General features: G+C 40.6%; 2 protein-coding genes across 3 annotated transcripts; one reads left to right on the forward strand and one right to left on the reverse strand.

Moving 5' to 3' along the window:
• Positions 1-16498: 16498 nt before the first annotated feature.
• On the reverse strand, positions 16499-19817 carry LOC142381966 (transcriptional regulator protein Pur-beta). The gene has a single exon (XM_075467315.1). The coding sequence runs from the start codon at positions 19800-19802 to the stop codon at positions 18870-18872; it is 933 nt and encodes a 310-aa protein (XP_075323430.1). The 5' UTR covers positions 19803-19817; the 3' UTR covers positions 16499-18869.
• A 625-nt stretch (positions 19818-20442) lies between these two features.
• Positions 20443-23264, forward strand: h2az2a (H2A.Z variant histone 2a). Of its 2 annotated transcripts, XM_075467316.1 has the most exons (5): positions 20443-20552; positions 21575-21652; positions 21785-21898; positions 21985-22114; positions 22276-23264. In XM_075467316.1, the coding sequence occupies exons 1-5, from the start codon at positions 20550-20552 to the stop codon at positions 22335-22337; spliced, it is 387 nt and encodes a 128-aa protein (XP_075323431.1). In that variant the 5' UTR covers positions 20443-20549; the 3' UTR covers positions 22338-23264. The 2 variants fall into 2 exon arrangements, with proteins under 2 accessions (XP_075323431.1, XP_075323432.1); XM_075467317.1 differs by lacking the exon at positions 20443-20552 and having other exon boundaries at positions 21569-21652.
• The last annotated feature ends 657 nt before the right edge of the window (positions 23265-23921 follow it).

Here is a 23921-nt window from a genome sequence, read left to right on the forward strand (position 1 = left end):
TTGCAAAGTAGGGTTGGAAAAACATACATCTACTAAATATATCAAATATCAAGTACAGCCGAATTAGTAATTACACTTGATCTCGATGATCAATACAAAGAAAAATTTTAATAAGTTTACTTCAGATACTTTTAGAGCCGCACCATGTAATATCATACAAAATCAACACGGTACTTGTAGTACTTCCGGTTTGCAAGGGTAATTTATAGTCGCATAAAAACAGATTATATGTATATATTTTGTGTGTATTATATATTTATGATGAATATATTATGAGAGATACACGTTTGGTCAATAAAGTTGAAAAACAAAAAAAAGCCCATGCCTGAAAACAGGCCTTCTCTCTCTACTGGCTCACTGAAATAATGGCCCACTGATAGAAATGGTTGATAATGTTTTATCAACCATTTCTATGATAAGGTCACTATTGTTATGTGGCTATATCTTATATATTATTTTATTTATAAACAGAAATTAGGTCGGTGACGTAGAGATAGGAGCGTCCATAGTAACCACCTTAACAACGGTAAAAACGTGTTATTCTTACGTTTATTCCAGGAGATACCAAAATCTTCGGCGAAACTAATAAACAAAAAATCGTCTACATTCTCTGAACGAAAATTCTGAAAATATGATGCATAGTTCTCGCTAGAAATGCTATCGAAATGCATACAAATGCAGATGCTTTCTTAAAATGTTATGTTTTTCACAGAAAAAAGGTTGACTGTCGGCCATTTTCCTTTTTTAGCTGAGGGAAACTTGATAGTCACGTGACCTGGTTGCGAAGCAGTGTAAATGAATAGGCCAAATAAAACGTGGTATTGTCACAATTTTGGGGGCCAAATTGTGACAATACCACGTTTTCCCTTGTGGACCAACGTAGCTATTACACGTTTATCTGTGAGACTGGGTTGTTCATTTGCACAACAGGCTGAATTGAACGGGCTAGTTGAACCAAAATGAATCAGCGGGGCTGCCAAGAAGGAAAAATTGGGTCAATATTGCAAATTTGCTGTAAAAGCCGGAAACTGGATACAAATATATATATATATATATATATATATATATATATATATATATTTTATTTTTTTATTTTGTCTTTATTTAGGATCGTTACATGTCAATCATACTATTATCACAGGTTACATCCCTTTACAGTCTGATCCTTTTACTTTTTTTATAATTAGAACAGAACATGAGGTGATATATAAAAATAAAACCACAAAGGGAAAAAAACAAAACAAACAAACACTAAAACATACAAGCAAGATGTTAATATGCTTCTTTCTTGTTAAACATAGGTTGGGTGTCTTAGGAGACTATACATTTTCCATTTCTTCCAAATTTCCTCAAATTTACAGTCCTGGAGCTTCACAGAGAAAGTAATTCTCTCCATTCGATAGATTTCATATACAATATCATACCATACAATACAATATTACCATACAAATATTTTCAAAGGATTTAGTTTGTAGGAACAGTAAAAAGGAGCAAATTTTGGGAGCACACAAGCATTAGAAGTTTGATTTTGGCTCATCAAGTTAAAATCCAGAGGTGGCAAATATAGAAATTTATTAATGACAAATTTTCATAATTTGGGCACATTTCCAACTTTGTTCTTTATAAAATTGACCATTTCTTAATGCTCTGTTCTGTGTGTTGACAGCTGGAGAAGGTCGATGGGGAGAATATGGAAGATCGACCTGACAATCATTGGTTTCAGAAGGAAAATGTCGATGGATCTAATTACTACCACCTGAAAACTGTTTCTGTCGCCCTGTATCTCACAATCAAAGGAAGCAGTTTTCAGCTCACTAGGAACGAACAGGATTGTGCTGTAATCACACACGTGTCCAAGGTGTGAAGATATTTTTTCATTCAAACGTTAATTTTTTTTGTACAGTTTCTAACACCTTTTGAATAATACTCTGAATTAATTGTCCAATTTGGGTCATGGTTTTGTGGGGCTCAGCCTTCATCACATCTTCAATGATTTAGTGGTAAGACACGAAATGACTCAGTATGTTTATATTCCCTCTTAAGTGGAGATTCTGTTGAACAAGGAGGCCATAAAATTGGACCAGTGCGTGTGTACTTTCCTCAGTATACAAGGACTGTTTATAGCAAATTCCTATAGGTCAAACAGCAAATTGAACAGCAAAACAGAATTTTGCCATGTTATAACATATGATTTTCAGTTACTTCCAGGTCAAAGCATGCAAACATGTTATTCTGATCAAAATTGTCCAAATCGAGCTCCTTAAAGTCGGGCTGACGAATCCAGAGCCGTAGCTCGACTCAACTGTGTGTGTAACTGTGCTGAGGAACAGTCTGGTTCTTATTTTTGAGCCAGCAATTCCTGTGCTTAGTATTATGCCTCAAGATTATCGGCTCCTTGGCTCACGTCCTCCATCCATCTTCTATACCCACTGAATCTGTTGGTCTGGTCACGGGGGAGCGGAGCGGGTACACCCTGGCCAGTCCATCACAGGGCCACACAACCACACATATGCTAAGGACAATTTTAGAGACACCAATTAACCTAACATGCATGAAAGGAAGAACAGCAGAAGAAAGCCAGAGAAAGCCCACGCATGCACGGGGAGAACATGCAAACTTCACACAGAAAGGCCCCAGCTGGGAGTTGAACTTGGAACCTTCTTGCAATGAGGCGACGGTGCTAACCACCACACCACCGTGTAGCTTCTCTGCGTTTGTTCTGTTTGGAATGACCACCTACTCAACTTTGTCTTCTACCACATATCCCAAGACCACCCAGCTTGGAGTAGAAGGTTTCCAGCAATGTGTGCCATGCTATAGCTTGATATTATTTTTTTAACTGTTTTGAAAATGAATGAAAGAACACTTGGTATGGTGGTATGCAGCGTGGGTCTTAATACTCAAAGCTTTCCTCTTGATTAATGTTTTTAAACCTCTTTTTCAAAGTATTCTTTTTTTTATGTAAAAGCATTCCCTAAATGGTTTTTGATGTAGATTTTTTTATGTTGGTTTTGATGTTTCATATTTTCTTCATGCTTCATTTGTGTTTGTTGATGAAATAAATACGTGGCATTATTTGGGCTCTAAAAACCTGAAGCAGACCAGAATGTGAATTTTTTTTCATGTCACCTCACTTCAGGGAAAAGTAAAATTATACTTTTCCACCAGATGTGGAACAAAGACTATGTTTGAGTGGGACAATGTGGGATACCAATGCATCGAGGTAGTCTAAAGTAACTTTAAAGAAATAAACATCTGTATTCTGCCCCTTAGCCTGTAACATTACTATGCTTTGCCATCTGATTGATTCAGTAGCTCATAACAGACTGCAAATAAAAACTTAACAAATATATCTTATTTAAATACAACTTTCCCAAGTTCTCTCACGTAAGAAAACATAGTATGGAGCTTTCATACTATTTCACAGTGCCTCTCCAGTTAACACACCTGACTGTGTACAATTAAACAAAATTGACAGTCAGGACTACAATTGTTCTTACAATTATAGTGCTTTAAGGGTATGGCTTTCCTGTATTTTCTCTAACTTTACCAGACTCCCCTTGCACTGGTTTCCCACGGGGGTAGATAGTTTCACAGTATTTGTTGTGGCTACATTTTCTTTTCTTCGTTGTACGAGTCATTTCCTCCCTTTCTCATACTGTATGCTGGTGCCGTTCTGACCCGATTTGCATTGTTTTTTGTTCCCGTTTGATTGACATGATCAAACAGCCCGCCCCGCCCCCTGATGACAGCCCTCACTGCTTTCTCCACGCAGCTATTTGATAAATGACAGATTATAAAACACGCATTTCAAAACTGGAGTCTGACTGTCAATAATAATGCGGAACGTCTCAATTTGCGTGACGTGTGAAAAGTAAACTTTTCACAAACTTACATTCAACAAAGCCAGGGGAAATGATCGCTGTAGCTGTAGATTTAGTAACTCATTATTAAATCCAGACCTCTCATCTTCAATACCGAAAGAGGTTATATAAATATAATAATAAATCTGCTCCAAACATTCCAAAGTGCTTCGGTTACTACAGTCAGGCACCAGATGTTAGGTTAAAATATGCAACTAATAACAGCATATTTTAGTGACTTTCTCACAGCCAACATTTTCCCCCCACTTTCCCCCAAGTGGAGAGCAGTCATTCTAAATACACATTTCAAGATATGGCATCAAAAGATATCTGCTTTGATAAAGGTCTAAGGTGGCGGAATATTTTTACATATAACAGAGTAAAGAGCAGGGTGTTTACTGCTTATTAGATGGGACACATAATAAAAATCTGGATTGATATTAAGAGTTTAACCAATTCTCCAGAGACCGCCCAGATCAGCACACTAAATCAAAGCTGTTAGATTAACTACAGGAGCTATATATTAGCCTGTGGAAGCAGAGGAGGTCCTGCTAACTTTAAGGTATGTCAACTTAATCTTATTCCATATATACATATTTCAACGGGTTATGGATACTATCCATCCATCCATCATCTTCTGCTTGTCCGGGGGTTGGGTCGCGGGCGCAGCAGCTTGAACAGAGAAACCCAGACGTCCCTGTCCCTGGCCACTTCCTCCAGCTCTTCTAGGGGGACCCCGAGGCGTTCCCAGGCCAGCCGAGAAACATAGTCTCCAGCGTGTCCTGGGTCTTCCCCGGGGCCTCCTCCCAGTGGGACGGGCCCGGAACACCTCACCGGGGAGGCGTCCAGGAGGCATCCTCACCAGATGCCCGAGCCACCTCATCTGACTCCTCTGGATGCGGAGGAGCAGCGGTTCTACTCCGAGCCCCTCCCGGATGACCGAGCTTCTCACCCTATTTCTAAGGGAGAGCCCAGACACCCTGCGGAGGAAACTCATTTCGGCCGCTTGTATTCGCGATCTCGTTCTTTCGGTCACTACCCACAGCTCGTGACCATAGGTTAGGGTAGGAACATAGATTGACCGGTAAATCGAGAGCTTCGCCTTCTGGCTCAGCTCCTTCTTCACCACGACGGGCCGGTGCAGAGCCCGCATCACTGCAGACGCCGCACCGATCCGTCTGTCAATCTCCTGCTCCATTCGTCCCCCACTCGTGAACAAGACCCCGAGATACTTGAACTCCTCCACTTGGGGAAGGATCTCATTCCCGACCTGGAGAGAGCATTCCACCCTTTTCCGGCTGAGGACCATGGTCTCGGATTTGGAGGTGCTGATGGTCATCCCAGCCGCTTCACACTCGGCTGCGAACCGCTCCAGTGAGAGCTGAAGGTCACGGCCCGACGACGCCAACAGAACCACATCATCTGCAAAGAGCAGAGACCCGATTCTGAGTTTGCCAAATCGGACCCCCTCAACGCCCTGGCTGCGCCTAGAAATTCTGTCCATAAAAATTATGAACAGAATCGGTGACAAAGGGCAGCCCTGACGGAGTCCAACTCTCACAGGAAACATGTCCGACTTACTGCCGGCAATGCGGACCAAACTCTGACACCGGTCACACAGAGACCGAACAGCCCACATCAAGGAGTCCGGCACTCCATACTCCCGGAGCACCCCCAACAAGAGTCCCCGAGGGACACGGTCGACAATGACGCTATGTAATCTGAGATATTGTTGTTCATCTTATTTGTGTTCTGTCCTGATATGTGAGGCATTAGAATTGAAGAAGTGTACTTTCTTTTTCACACGACTGTTTATAAAGGACCTTAACAGAAGCATTAGTGACCCAGCCTAATGTGCTATTCATTAAAAAGCATTGACATGAAACTCAAAATAAGATGTAGAATAATACATCAATGAAAATCTGCTCGTTGTCATGTCCGTTAGTTTTGTTAGGTTTTAGGTTCTTGTCCTGCCATCAGCTGCACTCACTCACCGATTACCCTCTTCAGAATTCAGATTCCAGGTTTTCCCATGCACACTGCCAGATCCTCACATCACTGAAGTCACAGCATGTATGTCAAGTCAGGTTTGTCCATGTTTTCACAGTCATAGTCGGGTTTTGTTGCCAAGTTTCTTCATAGTTTAGGTTTTATTTTCCGGTTGTTGTATTTTGGAATGAATCAAGTGTTTTTTGTGAAATATCTGCATCCGGGTCCTCCTTCCCCACGTCTCGACCACAACCAGAGGTGACACTCGTCAGTTGTAATAATTACTATATCATTTCCAAGTGATAAATTCTTCAGCGTACAATAAATGTCATTGTATGAAACAGAGATTTGTTTGGAAGGCACAAACCGATCTGAGACTCCGGTTACTTACCATCAGAATAGAGATTAACAAAGTGGAAGGCACCGAATTCATGGACATGAGTTGGCCACATTTGCCACTACAATACCCGTCTGGTCTCCTGCATACTGCAAGCAACATTGTTTATGAGAATGTGCGCAAACAGTCATCTAAACATATGCAAGATATGCAGGGCAGCCATCATATGCACATCACAGGGAGATGCATTTAAAAGCATCACACATTCTGCTAAATTGCAGTTAAACACTGTAGGTAGTGGTGCACCTGAAAAAGCCCATTTAGTAGCTTTGAGCAAACAACTTCAAGGACTCAGAGCTTCAACAGACATATTGATGCAGGATAGCAAGCTGGTTTTGTTCTGCCGCAAAAGTGAAATAGGCACACTTACCTACAAGAGCTATTTTAATTGTACTGTCAACACAGAGGGTACTAACCCTACCCCCCTTGTTTTGAATGCCTGAACCCTATTTAGTGGTTTAGATGTTTATGGCTAATGCAAATAGCCGAAGTTGAAAGGAACTGTGAAAAGAAAACTAAAGTGTTGCTTTGAAGTAAACCGAATCTGCAACTCTGCCAATGCTCCAGCCCACAATGTTATGACTTCCTTTACAAAATGCAGCTGCTAAATGCCACATGACACCACAAAGGCAACACAGGCAGGGAGAAGGAAAAGATCATGCCCAAGAAAAAAGAAATCCATAGATAATGCTCCATGGCAGTTTTACTGAGTGTGATGGCTTTCAGAAAAGCACTCTTGGATTTGGAGCTGAAACACCTGTGATAAATAAAGCTGTTCAATAGAAACTATATGTGGTGGATGTCAGTACATTTAGTGATTTAAACAGAATTTCTTGCTTGAGCGCACAGCAACTCTCAGCTTGTGGGATGTAAAGTGAAGAAGAGATGGAAGTGAAAGAGAGGAAGTAGCATTTGCAGGGATGGCTGTGTCTTAATTGTTCAAGTTAATTTCCAGAATTAAGAATGATAAAACGTGCAGTTATGTAAGAATTGCTAAATTCCTAAACGTACTGCAACATATAACAACAACAACATATTGTTTAAAACCCTGATGTGCAGAGTTTTTCCCTGACGCAGGGAGAACTACTGTATTTTGCCTTTGCACTAGAATAAAGTGGAGCATTTTGTGCAATAGCTGTTCATCCTGAGGAACACCATCCTGTGGTGGAGTCGTCACAAAAACAAAGCGTTTCATCGGTTTTATGTAATCATTAACGTCTGATGCTCCAAAAATCTTTTGCACCTGAATTCCATGGAGTACTTGGCCTTTGTGGCTTTCCTTGCTGCAGGTGGGACGAACAGGTTGTGTGAAGTGAGCTGCTGCTCTGCAGCACAGTCAGTTGATCTCTGCTGCTTTCATGTGGCGTTAACGTGGTACTGCCGTTACCTTTTAGAGATAACGTATCCCACCACTGCAAGAAAGCATTATCTCTTTACGCTGAGTTGACATTTTGAGAAAGTGTTGATCTTATCAATGATATCCATAAGTAAACATCAATGAAGATAACTTTAAAATGTCATTACAAAACAATATAAATACTGCAACCTAGAGACCCTTCGTATTTGGAGTGTTACTGCTTATCTTGACACACACAATCACTTGTGCATCATATTCCAGTTAAATAGAGAAGTGAATATGAGAAACAGCAAAAATTCTGTCTTCAGCTGCTGTGCCGGTACAGGACCATGAACCATCCAGATACAGCGAGAAGAACAGGGGAGACAAAGACAGAGAGATAAAACATGGAAAGAAAAGTAATTTAAAAAAACAATTTTGAATAGAATAGAATAGAAGTACTTTATTCATCCCAGCTGGGAAATTACTTTGCAGTTGCAGCATACAGACAAGTAAAAAAAAAAAACAAGCAGCAAGCAGCAAACATCATCAGTATACACAGTTTTCTTGAATTCTTTGCACATTGAATTAGGTGAATTGCATGTTAAAGTCCACACAATGTTTAGTTCACACATGCAGCTTCTATGTGTAAAAAAGATTTCAGGGCTGCAGTGAATAAACAGCAGATGACTGTGACAGTTCTCCCCAGTTTGAATGAGGCTTTTCTCTATAAAATCAGTCTTTGATCTGCACCAAACATGCCAACAGTCAATGTGATTAGAGCTTTGAATCTGTAGCAAAATGCATATTACTCTAAAAGCAGAGACACACACCGAGACAGCATACTTCACGCTCAGAAAGGAACCCAAAATCTCAGAGGTATGACTGAGACAGATCGTCACCCTGCACCCAGTCTCTGGTCTGTTTCAAGGCAGGATCAGACGTTTCCTTAATTAGATATGTTCAAAACAACATTTTCCTTTAGGTGCACCGTAAAGTATTTATGTGTGTGTGTGCCCATCATTCACTGAGCTGCATCTCAGCTGTCCAGTTCTGTGAAACTGAGCCAATCATTTCCTCCATTCATGCGTGGGATTAGGATGACGCTTGTCATGTGTGTTGAAAATGTACAGTTGCCTGAGAGCACAGCGGTGAACATTCCTCACACATGGCAACACATGCTAAAAATAGCTCAGAAGACCCTGTTTCACTGTTATAGGATATTTGCTCTGCAGGCGTGGGTTCCCCAGCCACTCAGCTCCAAATTAGATGTATACACCATCCTCAGCTACCTCACACTTTATCCTCCATCATCTTCCTCAGCCCACCTCTCATCATCAGCTTTGTCGTCTTTGATCCATTTTTGTTTCTCTTCACAAATCCTCCATCTTCTGTCGCTATTATGTAGTTTGTTAACCAGCTGCTGGTGGATTGTATCAGACAGAGTAAGCAGGTAAATCAGGAGGGAGGCTGGCACTTTCAAAAGAAGAATTCTGCTACACAAACACTGTGCTTCAGGTCATTGAAGTAAATGTAAATGTTTCACAGATCTGATCCAAACCACTGATCTAAATATTTCATTTGCTTCATCTAAATTGTCAGTGCACTTCTGTTTTTCTGCCATTACTCACTCTGCAGAATAAATGAATGATGGCTCTGCTGATTTGTCCATATTAGTCAAAAACCAGATCACAGATACCAGTCGGGCACATTTCATTGAAACAAATAACAACATGTTGAGGAAATTATCAATTTGGATCAAGATCACATTTATTGTCCAAGACGTGGATGACACATATGGAGATGATTAAGGTGAATCTGCCTAAATTCAGCCACATTTTCATCAGACAACGCCCAAATCTGTGTTCCCTTTGGCTCTTTGGGCCACTTCCTTCACAACATTTGTCATAACCTATGTCAAAGCCTGCTTATGACACTGAGGCAACATCTGGCTCATACAAGACGTGCTTTAACCGAAAGTTAGACCCATCTCATGATCTTTGTCCCATATCAGGCCTACATAACACTTGCCAGCACTATAACTGAACCATATGTGCCATAAGTAGCCTGGATCAGGCCCAAATGTGAATACTTTATCATCTTTGCATCAGCTTTCACTTTTTTTCCTAATTTAATGAACTGGAGATTGATGGAGACTCTGTCAGCTGACACAGAAAAGAAGAAAGCATGGTCAATCACAGGGTAAGCATCAAGAGACAGAAAACCATGTGTACTCTGAATCAAACCTACACCCAGTTTAAAATCATCCTTCATGCATGTCTTTGGGACAGTCTCAGCATACAAACCCCAGAGAAAAGCTAAACTGACAAAGCAAGCTTCCATTCTCACTGGAAAATGTTCAACAGGTGTGTTGCACAGGTGCGTTCGTTTCTCCAAAAACAAGATAGCAGTGTTATGGTAAATTCGATGTCTGCTAACCTTTTGTCTCTTAGATGACACCTTGTTGTAAATCCAATGTCTGCAGACCATTCGTCTCTTGATTAACACATAGACAATAATCATTTAAATGACCATTGTCTCCAGATTCTGCATCTCCCCAAAGTGCTAGACCGTCCGGGGGGGAATCAAACCCTGTATAAATGCAACTGATTTCCTTTGTGTGGGGTCTTTCTTCACCATGAACGCTGACTGGTGAGGACTGACCTCTTTTGCAGAAGAAAATAAACACGTGGCCGGCCGGCAGAAACTTTGAAAGTCTATATTTCACTTCTCATCAGATGTAATAGGAAGGTAAGCAAAATCTTAATAGGGAGTTCAGACAAAATTTCCACAACAGCAGCACAATCTATACTTAGAAATGTTGACATGGCAACACATCTTCAGGTTGTTTTGTGCAGGGCAGTGTCCATCTAAAACTCACGTTTTAGATTTTTTTTTTTTTTTTACATACTGGCTATAGCACTACATGAGGTATGATGTCAATTTCTCATTACAAGTAGGCATAAACCATCTGTAAATGGCACAAATAGGTAGAAGGTTCTTAATGTAAATGGACACCTCCATCTCACAAAGCTGACAGAAATCTGACGCTCAAACTGTGCCTCAGTATACTTGTTTTTGATCATAAGACCACAAAATAAAGCACTCAATGCTGCCTGTTTGAAGGTGCTGTGAGCCGTTATTAGAAATCCTAATCATTTGCATCTCTGTTCAGCCTGCACCACACCATCAGGATGGTGGATGATTAGGCTGGTCCTTTTGCTTTTAAGCAAAGGAAAAGAATGCTGCGGAACGGGATAATCCCTTTTGTTGAAGAATTTTTACTTGAGACACCTCATATTTAAGAAACCTAAGAAATGTAACGTAACATTTTTGATGAATAGACTCCATTTCTGTGCCATCTTAAAAAAAAAATCCCCCTTTTCCAGAACATAGAAAAAATTTCCTGGAACTGTGATTTTTTTTGTCAGATGATTCCTGTTTGTCCTGTCTGTAACTCTTTGAGTCCTCCTAACTTTTTGAGAAATAGAGAGACACTGAGACATATTCTTGCAAAACTGTGAGCAAAGGTTTGACGGAATCTGCACTTCTTGTTTTTGGAGTATTTTGGAGATTGTAGGATAGAGATTTCTGTCATACTCACGACTCAGCAACTGTAGTAATTATGGTAACACAACACAAGAGAGAACTGACAGACAGTAAAATCTGGTACTGATAATGCCTGACATCTCTGCAATGTCTGAATGGATTGCAATGATATTAGGCCTGACGATGGATACTTGCAGTGATTTCCATCACAGAATCATGTCTGTTTTTAATGCAGTGCAGCCTGAGGCTCTGAAGATCACAGACATCTAATGCTGATTTTCAGCTGTGTCCCTTGTGCACAGAGAAGTCTCCATGTTTTCTGAATCTTTTGATGATATCATGTACAGATGAATAATAAAGTTTTACACAGAGGAACATTATTCTGAAATGGCTCTAGAAAAATGTGGATTGCCAAACCCCTTCCCATGTTTGTTTCTGAGAGTCTTTGCCTCCTCATGTTACTTACCTGTTGCCAATCAGCCTGATTAGCTGTAACAAATTCTTTCATTCGTTTACGATATTTATAGCAACTTACTTTTCTGGCCCGGTGTTGCCCCCGTCCCTACTCTTTAAAAGACGTACTGTCACCATCTGGTCCAAGATGAGCTAGTACTGTCTCACTTTCAAAATATCATGAGTTTTCTGTGTTGTATACTGAATAAGATATTGGTTGATGAGATCTTAAAGTCCCACTGCTTTAGGAGACTTTAATTAACAAGTGTGAAACAAACGGTAACTTTAAATGAAAAAAATTATATTTTAAAGAGTTTAATTTGTATTATAAATATTGTTTTTGCTCTCAGTTTTTTCAACAGTGTTTGAAAATAAACAAACATAATCTAAGACGGATTTACTTTGCATCAGGCTTGAAAGGGAAAAGCATGTAATCCAAGTAATAAAGCTATATACAGTACACATTTATGTTGTATCCTGTCTTTATGGGATAAAGAATTCAATTAAATTCAGTTCAATAAAAATGCCCACAATATATCTGACTTATATGGCGCCAAATCACAACCAATGTCATCTCAAGGCACTTCTGTCATGTTTTGCATTTTAGGTTTGTGTCTAGTCTTTAGATTAGCCACTTTTTTCCTGTCTTTCTCCTGCCCTGCCATCAGCTTCACTCCCTTCACCTGTGTTCATTATCATCAGCTGCACTCACTCACCAATCACCCTCCACAGTATTTAGTCTCCCGGTTTCTTCATCCTCACTGTCCATCCATCCATCTGGTCGGGTTAAAGTCTGGTTTGTTAGCGTCACATATTAGTTCTCAGTCAGGTTTTTGTCTATTCTTAAGGTTTCGTCAGTTTAGGTTTTCTGAATTCCGGCTTTGCTTTCGCTTTTTGTTACAGTTCTTTGGAATAAATTTTATTTTTACTATAAATCTGCATTCGAGTCCTCTCTCTTCACCTCCACACCACACTTCGTGACAACTTCATCCAGTCCAATTGAAGAATTCAGTTCAAGAATGAGGATGAATGCTGTTTGTAAACATTTCGGGAACCCTCTCACTTACTTTCCTGAATCCATTAACATATATCCCCCTGCAAGATTGGCCACATGCATGCATGGATGCATGCATTTGGCGGAGTGCACATGGGGCATCTGTTTGGGTACCAGGAGTGCACCCTACCCCCTCATAGAGATCCAATCCACACAGCCTCTCACTCCTCGCCTGCTCTGGATGATGGATGTGCAGCTTAGCCTGGCTTGTATTTCTGGTGCAGGCCATCAGGACACCAGGGCCATGTGAAATAATCCCCTCTTTCGCTGGTATCCGGCTCAGGGCGGTATTACGTGTCCTTGAGCTGTTCCCTCTCACACACATCAGTGCTCCGTGGGTTTTCATTTTGGCCTCTTCTTCGTCACCGGGTGCTGATTTAGGTTGTTGAGGGTGTGCAGAAAGCTCTGAGTGGTGCCGTCTCTGTGAAAAGACGATTGATGGTATTTTTTGGTAGATGTGCCCAGGAAGGAGCAGTGGATGATGTTTGTTTGGCTGATTACCAAGGTTAAACAGAGGAGTGTATAGCATCTGTTTAGCATCATCCTCCTCACACAAGGTGGATGACAGAACGTAAACCCCCCCCCCCAAAAAAAGGATGCAACACATGCCGAATATACAGGTAATTATATTCAATAATGCAGGCTTCACACAAGCTGACCTTAATGACAGCCTCAATAAAAGCATGACTGCCCTTGTGCTATTACTCATCAGTGAAATTGTGAAATTTTGGATATTTTACAAGATATTCTCCAATAACTAGTTTCGACACAGCTCTGCTGTCACAAAACTGTTTCCCTCCCTGTCGGGGTCACTCTTCCAGCTAATTTAATCACAATCGAGATTAAAATAACACTGCCTCAGTGTTGCAAAACAGTGTTGTAATGGCATTTTACTGCAAGTCAGTTCAAACCCACGTTTTCTACCCATTCTGCTGCAGAAGCGTCTGATGGCTTACTCAAACCTGCCATGTATTGTCAGCGCTGCGTCAGAAACCACAAAAAAACATGTTTATATTGCACAGTTTAGTGATGTTCAGTGTAAAGGTCCCATTACATACTTTACTACAGCGGTTCTATGAATGTCTATGAATTAATCATCAAGTTTAATATATTTATTATATATATTTATTATGTACATATATATATTTATTTAACTGCCTTCTTTTTATTTTCCATTACAAAGAGATGTTATAAATTCAAAAGGGTTCATGAACTTTGACATGCCAGTGCGTATCTGATGTTCAAATACTTTCTTATATCTTATATTAAGACTGAACAATACACAATACATTAATGGTGCTGCTCATAGTAAGTGAGCATGACTGGTGAGAGAAGTCCATGGACAAGATCAGGACAGGTGTTGGAGCGTTTCTGAGAAGTCTGTGGTGGAGGTCGGGAGGTGCTCGGGAGGACCGCAAATAAATACTTGCTTACTAGATAAAATATTGAAGAAACAACCCAAATTTACCAAAATGTATTCATTTCCTTGGTTACGATAAGACAAAAAATAGCATTCAGATTGTTTAAATGATTAATATCTGCAGTTTTATGGCATCATTTAATATTAGCTTGGTTCTACAAAGTGCTTTAAGTTTCCCAATTATCCCACCACTGGTTCCAATGCCTAAGGACTCTTCTACATGTGGAGAAGCTAGGAACGTAAGTTCGTTTTTTTTTAAAATTGCATTCTTGTTTTCCATTACTATTCCACCTTACAGCAGAACTTAGATGCCATAGAGATTTAGGAATTTGGATATATTCTATGATTTCCTGGTACTTGAAAGCGAGTGAATGCTCTATAATACAAAATATAATAATGTAAAACATCATCATATCAAAGTCAAAAAGGGAGATTAGGACAACCCAATTAAACAAATGCAAAAGATAGATGACAAAAGTATGTAAACCTTTATAGTTAGTCAGCTAGTCAGTTTAGTCAGGTGCTATTCTTTTTAAAGAACAAGGATATATATCAGTCTTATCTTCACAACATGCATGTTTTTGGGCAGTGGGAGAAAGCCGGAGTACCCAGAGGTGACTGAAAAGCTTCTTTCTTATTGGCGAATTCTATTGTTCATCAATTCAGAGTGATACTGAATCAATGCAAAATCAATCCAAAAAAAAAGACCAATCCAACTATTTTTTCAACTGGATACGTTTCCTGTATCTACCTTTAGGAACTGTGTGAAGGTCTGGTGGTATTTTAGGAAATAGTTTTGCACAAATATAGAATCATTTAAAGAATTCACAAACTTTCAAGCACCTTCCACCTCTGCAATGAGGTGATTTTTAATGATTTTTTAAATAAACACCCATGCCCTCAGTGTCAATGATGTAACTCATCAAAGGAGTCACCTGATGAGTAAGTCTTTAAAATTCACCTAAACTTCAGTTTCTTAACATCATGATATTTCATACTGTTAGTGATTTTGTAACACACTTTGCTCATGGTTGTGAAATCAGCTGTATAACTGAGCCTGATTTCTTTCTACTATTTTTTACTAACTCCGATATGAAACTCCAGATCTTGTTGCATCAGGCTTACGGTACTGTGTTAAAGTGTTGAATCACCCCCTCATTCCTTCATATTTTCCTTCCAAGCAGCCAGACTTTCTTGTAATCTTTTAAAGTGGCCTTGAGCAATAGTTTTTCTTTGGACACTGACTGGTTTTTCACTAATCTTCAGTCCAGTTCTTGTATCTTTTTCTTATTTTTTTTATGCTAAGCCACATAACTCGACATGTCTATCATTCAAGCATCAAAAAGGCACTTCGGTGAAGAGATGAACCAGTGTTTTGTCTACACATAACAGACTTTGGTACCACCAGCTTGTCACAAGGCCAAATTTGACTGTTTATAACACAGGCTGCAAAAAAAAAAAATTGGGGGAGACATTAAAGTATACCCGCTCTATATACAGTTTGGATGAAAATAAGTCTTAACATTGGAGTTGATAAAAAGTGAGGATCCTTGAGAAGGTTTTGCAAAGTGTCTTGTACTTCTACGTCATTGTCCTTTAGAGGGGAACATTGCACCATTTACTCCACTATCCACACCTTACAGGTTACTTAGTGCTTTTTAAGATTCAATATCCATGTTAGAGGCTCTGAAAGGTATTATGTTTTCCTAGTTTAAACCTGAGATTCAAAGCAGTCTTTCCTGCAGTGTCCTTTGGATGTCTTTTAGGTGCATCTCCTTCCAGCAGACCTTTACTGTCTGAATCACACAAAGTTTGTCTTCATTCGAGACTTAAGTTAAAGAAGTAAAGGAGCCGCTTTGCTATATATTCCCACAAGTCTTTGTGAGTCCTTAAATCCATCTTTTGAATCCTTAGAAGGATCTGATCCCCATGTTGGAAACGACTGGGCTAAAAACAGACACCCGAACATAAAGTTGTTTAAAAAAAAACTTGTTCGGCAACAGAAAACGTTCATCTTCATCAAGAGTCAAGATGATGTCATGTACGACATAACAAAGGGGTTACGTACTTCAGCTTTTTATACTTTTTAACTGCTTTTCATACTTGCTAAGTATTTATTCCACCACTTTTATAAGCAATAAGGAGCTGTGCAATAAATTTGGACTAATTACCTCAAAGTTAACCTAGATAAGTGGTTTTCACCTCCTTATATTGTAAGTAATTAGTGTCTTTACTCTTATTATAAAGTAGTAGTACACTGAATATATTAAAAGACATGTTCTTAAGGCCTGGAAAGTTGTGATGAACTATCTACAGACAAGGAAAAGATAATGGAAACACTTTTTTTCTTCTTCTATAACTAATGAGAAACACACAGAAACACGACTGTTGCACTCCCAGTGACTTCCACTAAAGGAGGATAAAAACACCACACGTCTCCTGAGCAAAAACTTTTTTTTTTTATTTCTTGTTGAAAGGAACTTGGTAGAATATTACAGCAGAACACACATGACTGAAACAGCTGCCATTTCACGTGACACAGTACAGGAAGGATGTAGTTCAATCGCATGTGTAATATCATATATAGTATACTTATATCAATAGAAAAGAAAAAAGTATTGCTCCCGTGTTTGTTTGTTTTTTTCATATGGCATTTCTCTGCTGTGTTAAAGTGGGTAAAGTAAAATTCAACGAGAGGTTTTTACACACCAAAGGGAGCAGGACAATGAAAGGGACATTTCCCAAAAACATGGGAACGCTGTGGCGCTTTTTTGTGTGTGTTTTTTCCTCCTTCTTTCATTATTAGGCTGTGAAGTAAACTTTTACTTTCTTTTGTCTATTGCAACAGAGAAATAAAACTTGAAACTGCTCTAAAAAAAAAAAAAAAAAAAGGATAAATACCATTATACAGCAATCAAAAATATGCAAAAGAAAAGAACACAAGGCAGCTCCGCGTGAGAGCAGGCATGCAAAAATGATCATATTCTTAAAAAGGAGCACTAAAGATGCAGTGATGATGATTGCAGGTATGTCTGCGTCGTATGGCAACCGATGGAAAGCCAATTCATGAGAAAACATGGTAAAAAGGTGTGGGCTGAAACGAGGGGAGAACTCGACGCTCTGTAAAGTGAACTGGAGTGCTGAGTGTTTGCCGACAAACTACTTTAATGAAGTCGTCTTTAAAAATTGCTATAACATACTGCGTAATCAATTTGTTGTACTCTTTAATTTCCTCTAAGGAATAAATGAAATGAAAGGAAAAAAAAAAAAAAAAAAAAAGCAGGTATGAAATATCACCCTGGACCTTTGCATCCAAGTTTAGTGTTTTAAATAAACCACTTTAGGCAGCAATATCTAATAAATGTCTCATATTTCCAAGACATATTTCAATATATCTCTTTTGAAAAATAATTCTATCTATACTTAATTTCTTTTTTAGTTAGTAAATCTCTTCCAGTATATATATATGTTTTTTCTTTCGTTACAACATCCCATTGTGGGTTTTTTTTTTCCTGTTGCAAAAGCACCAAATTTTTTGTTACAATCAGACTGAATACTGCTTCAGTCGTAAATGGTCTGAGTTCAAGAATAGAGGTTTCAAATAATGCACCCTATGCAAGTCAACAAGGACACCCTTGAGACTGTAGTTCAAGCCCGGCAATATTAAGCTTTAACTTGGTAAAATTGTGACCAGCGCCAGAGGCCCGAGCGCGCTGGGTTACCTTTGACAAGAAGGTCACAAAGGTCAAACATGGCCGTGTATCAGAGGAGACGTCATCAGTTGCCACAGACGGCTCAGCTGTAGCAACTGGCTTACCAGATCAGCACCCAAAACCTCTTGAGAATAATGCACAGGCACAGGTAACGCTGATATGCCCCAGTATACGGATGGGATTTTCCAGCCCTGAGACACGACAAGCTGCGTGTGAGCAGGCCTCACTGCACCTCAGCTATTGGAGCAGGAGGTCAGCACCTGAGGGATGCCCAGGAGGGAAAAAAAAGAGAGAGAAGGTGTGAAAGGAGGAGGAGGGGAGGTCGTTTGGACTCATTTGGATTATGCAGCGAATCCAAATGAGCCGTGTGCTTGTAACAGATCGCCTTACGGGACCTCGCTGGGCTGAGAGGATATCCTGCGATGCCAGGGGTGCCCACTGCAGCTGAGACTGTGGCTCTGGGTGTCGTGAGTCTGACTGGACAAGCCGTTCGTTACAGGTCACTTTAGACAAAAACACACACAGCCATGGAGGGCGTCGCAGGCGCTCTGTCTCACTCCCAATCTGCACCTGCTGGTTTGAAAATCACGCACAACTGTAACACTGCCTCATAATCTACACAGAATACAGGCCAGCGCTGAGCGAGCTCTTACCATTGGGTATCAGTCAGGAAGTGGTACAGGTAACCTACTGTTGTGTCTCTGCCAAACTTAATTTGCTGGGCTATGTGTGAGGTTATAAACTGGACAATCATATATATATATATATATATATATATATTTATGGATTCATATTTAAATATATATATTTATATATTTTTTTTTTTCATTACTGGGGGAATCTCATACAGGAGCTGACTACTGTAGTCCACACTCAATTAGCTATAATATCCACCTAAACTTTAGAACATGATTCTCTTACATAAAGTGTTTTCTCAGTCAAATATACTTTTTTTTTTTTTTACTCCGTTGTTTTAGCATTTTATAGTCGATTCGTCATGCACAAAATAGTCGTTCTTCTCTCCGTTTCTGTTTATCTCCAGGCTTTGCACCATGTTGTCAGCTTAATCACAAAAAGCCACCTCTCCCCTCTGCATCAATCGTCCTCCACGTCTTCTCCCTCCGACTCCTCTCCGGCTCTCCTCTCGTACATCTTATCCCGGTGCCGCTCCTGGATCTCTTTCATTTCCTCGGCGTAGCGGCTGAATGCTCCCCCGAACTTGCCCCACGCCTTGAAGGGAATTGTTATAGAGTTTCTGTAACTGGGCTTCACCTCACTCACCCGTAAGAAAACTCCGTACTTGTTGGAACCAACATCAAAGAAGAACCGTTTGGAGTCCACCATGATTGATGTGCCCTCCGGAAGCTCGCTGTAGCCCCCGGCTCCTCCGCCGCCGGCCAGCTCCTCCTCATCTCCACCGTAGTCGTCTATCAGCTTGGCTAAAGCATCACGGAACTCTATTAAGCCTTGGGCCGGGAGTGCGATGGTTTGTCCGGCCTGCATGCCAGCTCCAGGGATGCCACCCACACCGACACCGAAACCGGGGCCTCGGTTGACGGTCTGTCGGATTCGGAGAAACCGACCCCGCTGGTTCTCCTTTAGATCGAGGTAGTATTTTCGATTCTCACGCACCAGAAACTCGCTCTTCAAGGCCCGTCTGGGCCCGGTATCATCACCACCGGATGACTGAGCGATCTGCTCTGGGGTACTAGGCCCAAGCTGGGCGTAGTGCTCTATGAAATCCCCCAGGTAGTCACGGAACTCAGCCGCAACTGACATAGAAAGGGTCAGACGACTTTTTGAGCCCCCAGCGCCGACTTCGGCAATTTTGATGAACCGGCCTTTGGCGTTCTGCTTTACATCAAGGTAGAAGCGTTTATTCTGTATGTCCAGCCGCTTCGAGGCAAGCTCTTGGGTCTCCGGCTCCCGTTGGTAATGCTGAAACCCGCCACCTCCTCCCCCACCACCGCCACCGCCGCCGCCGCCGCTGCTGCCACCGCGTTCACTGCCACTGTCCCCATCCGCCATCTTCGCCACCAGCAGCCCGTTTCTCTGCGTATCTTTGACCCCCAACCCCTCCCCCTCCTCTCCCCTTGATTGCCGAGGTAGCGGAGGAAACCGGACGCTGTGTACTCGGCCCTGATTGGTCGCGGTGGCTGCCAATCACAACATCAGATAAAGAGCTTGAACCCCCATTGGCCCTGCCTGTTGCCTATCAACAAAACGCAACCGCCCTCGAGATGACATTCGGTTGGATCTTCGTTAACATCCATATCAGCGCTCCCTAACGGTACCAAACTCACGATGAACATATATTTTTCCAAGTTAAATGGTCCTTGCGTGAATTTGCTGATGTCACACGAGTTAAATGTTTAAGTCTGCACAAAAGCTGTTTTTTTTCTAAAGATACTTTACGTGTCCTCGAATTTAATTTAAAATACAACCATTTATTTTGTACATTTTAGAGATGGATGTCCCTGGAAGGACACCAGAGAGTGAGGACACTCTACACATTAAGTCCCGCCTACTTGTTGGTTCCGTGCGCAAAGGCAGGATGATCTTGGATGGGGGATGGGTGGATTTTTTTGCAAGCCGTTTGATGATTGGCCAAATTGGAGATTCGAAGTAACAACACACTTTCTGATTGGCTGTCTAGACTCCCACGAGGGGTCGCATGCAAAAGATTTTCGAAAGGGTTTATTGTTTCTTTGCTTTCGGGAGCCGAAATTGTTTGCTATCCACTCAGTTCTACAATCAAATAACGAGGCGAAAAAAATGGTATGTGTGCTTAAGTTAACGCTCAATGCGTTGCCCGGAATGTCGGTATATTTTTGCTGGAGTGAATCTGCAGTTGTAGAGAAGGCTGTTTAAAATTTTAACTGAGAAAATTCGACCAGAATTGATGTGGTTAAAAAGCTTTGCTAAAAGAGCTAACTGTCAGCTAACACGTTAGCATCGCCAGTAGCGTTACCGTTGCGAGTATTGTGTTGTAAAGACTTCCATTGAAGGTAGCTTTTCGTTTTCACCACGTTATGGTTTTTCAAATATAATCTCTTCGGAACAAGTGAAACGCTTCTGCGGGAGGTTAAACTTTGATTCACACAAAGTGCTCTTTGACTCGATGCCTGAAAGGTGCGTTAGCATTCATTAGCAGGCTAAGTGTAGCAGTTGCATTCTCTTAACGGCTGAGCGGCTGTTTCTAGTTGACTCAGAAGCTTTTAGTAAACGGCTATTTTGAAAGTAAATCGACGAAGAGCCGCGTGCGTGGTCTCTGAGTGCCAAGATGACTGTTAGGGCAAACTTTTTCTCTATTTAAATTGGTGAATGAAAACTTGATGATCAAAGCGGCGCCTCTGTTTTGTTTGACGCGGGTATTTGACATCAGCCCACCGACAACTTATGCCTTTTTTTTTTTTTCTTTTTTTTGGTCTCGGTTGTGTAATGATTTTTTTTAGTGGGTTAATTTATGATTTGTTGTGATGCGCGTGTGATTTCGGTCGCCGCTCTAAATGCCGCCTTTAGTTTGTTTTATTTTAGATTGGCGGGAAAGCGATAACTGTTCAGCAGGGTATCTGCAACGTTACCTATTGACGCGCTAACACGAGTCTTACTTCTTAAATCAGGAATTGAAAAACAATCGCCAATCGCTGTTCTTTTTAAAGTACAAAGGGCCCTTTTGTAATTTGGAATGGCTCAATCTTGCATAAAACTCAAACCATGTTGCTAATTTCTGTCAGATTGCTTCTTTTTTTCTGATTTCATGCTCAGTTGTTTCCCTTTTGAAAATGTTCTCCATGCAGGCTGGTGGCAAAGCAGGAAAAGACAGTGGCAAAGCCAAGGCAAAGGCAGTATCACGCTCTCAGAGGGCTGGGCTGCAGGTAAATACCATTCCATCTTCATGCGCCACTTTGTGGGTGTGCTACAGGTGTTAAATACAACCCTCTTTTATCAGAGATATTTCTGCTGCATTGGTTTATTTAAACCGCACTTTTGTGCCTGCTTCCTGACAGTTCCCAGTGGGTCGTATCCACAGACACTTGAAGACCCGCACAACCAGCCATGGTCGCGTTGGAGCCACAGCGGCTGTGTACAGTGCTGCCATCCTTGAGTACCTCACCGCTGAAGTAAGCTCTCCCATCTCTGCATGTTTGTGACCACTTGTTTGTTTGCTCGATTGTCCTTGTGATAATTTAGTTTCATATTTTAATAGGTGCTAGAGTTGGCGGGAAACGCCTCCAAAGACTTGAAGGTGAAGCGTATCACTCCCCGTCACTTGCAGCTTGCCATCCGTGGTGATGAGGAGTTGGATTCCCTTATCAAGGCAACAATTGCTGGTGGAGGTGAGCTCACTTAAAAGCACCCCCTGTAATTTATCACACTATTTGTCTTTGTAGCGTGGGTATTGTAGCTATGCTAATTTCAGGTGCTCTGCCATATAAAAAGTTGCCTTTTAGAAACATTTGAAATAAAAAAAAAATGTTCCTCTCTTTGTTTTTTCCAGGTGTCATTCCCCACATCCACAAATCCCTCATCGGGAAGAAGGGCCAGCAGAAGACTGCATAGATGCCATGTTGACCACAAATTTCGAGACTTGGGCTTTGTTCGGACCAGGAGTTCACATTTGTTCTTTTCTATTATTAATATTATAGCAAGCGAAGAGTGATTGTTAGGCTTTGTGTTGTTATATTTTACCCGTAATTAGAAAAAAGAAAAAAAGTACAGAAAATCCCTTACCAACAGAACCCTTTGTATTTTATTGTAGAACGTTTGACTGGGGAGTTCCTTATTTGAAATGACAGTGAATTTGTTTGATTGGCATCTGAATCTGTAATGTTTTATACTGAAAAAATTGTTAAAACCATTTTTTATATAAAAAAAAGAACTTGTTTTGTGGTTATTCTCTTGGCGTTTTCATAATCATAACAGCTGTTTTGTTTTTTAATTGTTTTGGACGGTTAATTTGGTTTTTAAAAAGACTAAATGTGAGATGGTGCTTTTTTTTCTTCCCCTTTATGACTTACTGTAATATTTTGAACTGCACAAGGATAGTAAAGTGAAAAGTTGGATCTTGTTTACATCAAAATGAAATATCAACGAACACGTACTGTAACAATCTGCTACAGTGTTTATGTGAATGTTTACAGCATTTAAAACAGTTGTGATAAACTTGAAATTACATTTTTCACAGTGTGGTCCTTGGCTGATCAGAATAGACTGATCTTGCAATATCTTCCTCACTGTGGAGGAAATGTTCTGCCATTTGTCAGCTTAATCTCTAACATGTGCAGTTGGCAGCAAGCTTCTTTTTGTTTTTTTTTAAAGATCTGAGTCATATTACAGCTTAAAGTATTTACTTGCAATACCATAAATGTATGGGCAAATTAAAATGTCCTCACATGCCTCGAGCAGTAGTCGGAGCCTTTTCTAAAAGTGATGTATTCAAGGCAACGACCATTTATTTAACCTTTGAATAAATATCCTTGACATGTTGTCCATGGTTTGGTTTGAAACCTCAAGATGAAACCTGTTTTTGGTCTTATACAGAGCTGTGATTATCCAGCCATACATGCAGGGACTGGATAGTGTAGTGGTAAGATATGCACCTTTCATATGGGTGACCTGGGTTTGAGTCCTGACACCCTTGCATGAAAGGAATTACCTCCAGTAGGGGTCCTTAGGTGAGAGTCCCATACCCTACCTGGGATGAGTGTGGGTCGCTTTGGATAAAAACGTGCACACGGCTCCAAACTGATCTTTCCTTTGGGAGAACCTAATTTAGGATAAAGACAACAGTGTGTTTTTATAATCTAGAGAAGGTTTTATATCAGCTGAAAACATGGGTATTGTCAAAAGTACAAAGCAAAACATCCTGTTGCAGACAAATTCAGTGCGTTGGAAGTCGAGCAGTCTCCCAGCAGAGGGAGCCACTGGCTCACACAATGCCATCTGAACTGATCAAACAAGCTCTTTTTGCATTGACATAGTCCCCTAAAATCATCAAGATCCGGTTTGTGAACAGCCATTTTTTTTTTTTAGAAGTATTTGGGGAAATATCGGTGAAGAGGAGACAAATGTTAACCACTGATAATAATATTCTATTACTTTTTATAATGTGGCATAACTCAGATGACTAGTTTATAATGTATA

This window comes from Odontesthes bonariensis, chromosome 6 (assembly GCF_027942865.1).
Source record: "Odontesthes bonariensis isolate fOdoBon6 chromosome 6, fOdoBon6.hap1, whole genome shotgun sequence".
Lineage (NCBI taxonomy): Eukaryota > Metazoa > Chordata > Actinopteri > Atheriniformes > Atherinopsidae > Odontesthes > Odontesthes bonariensis.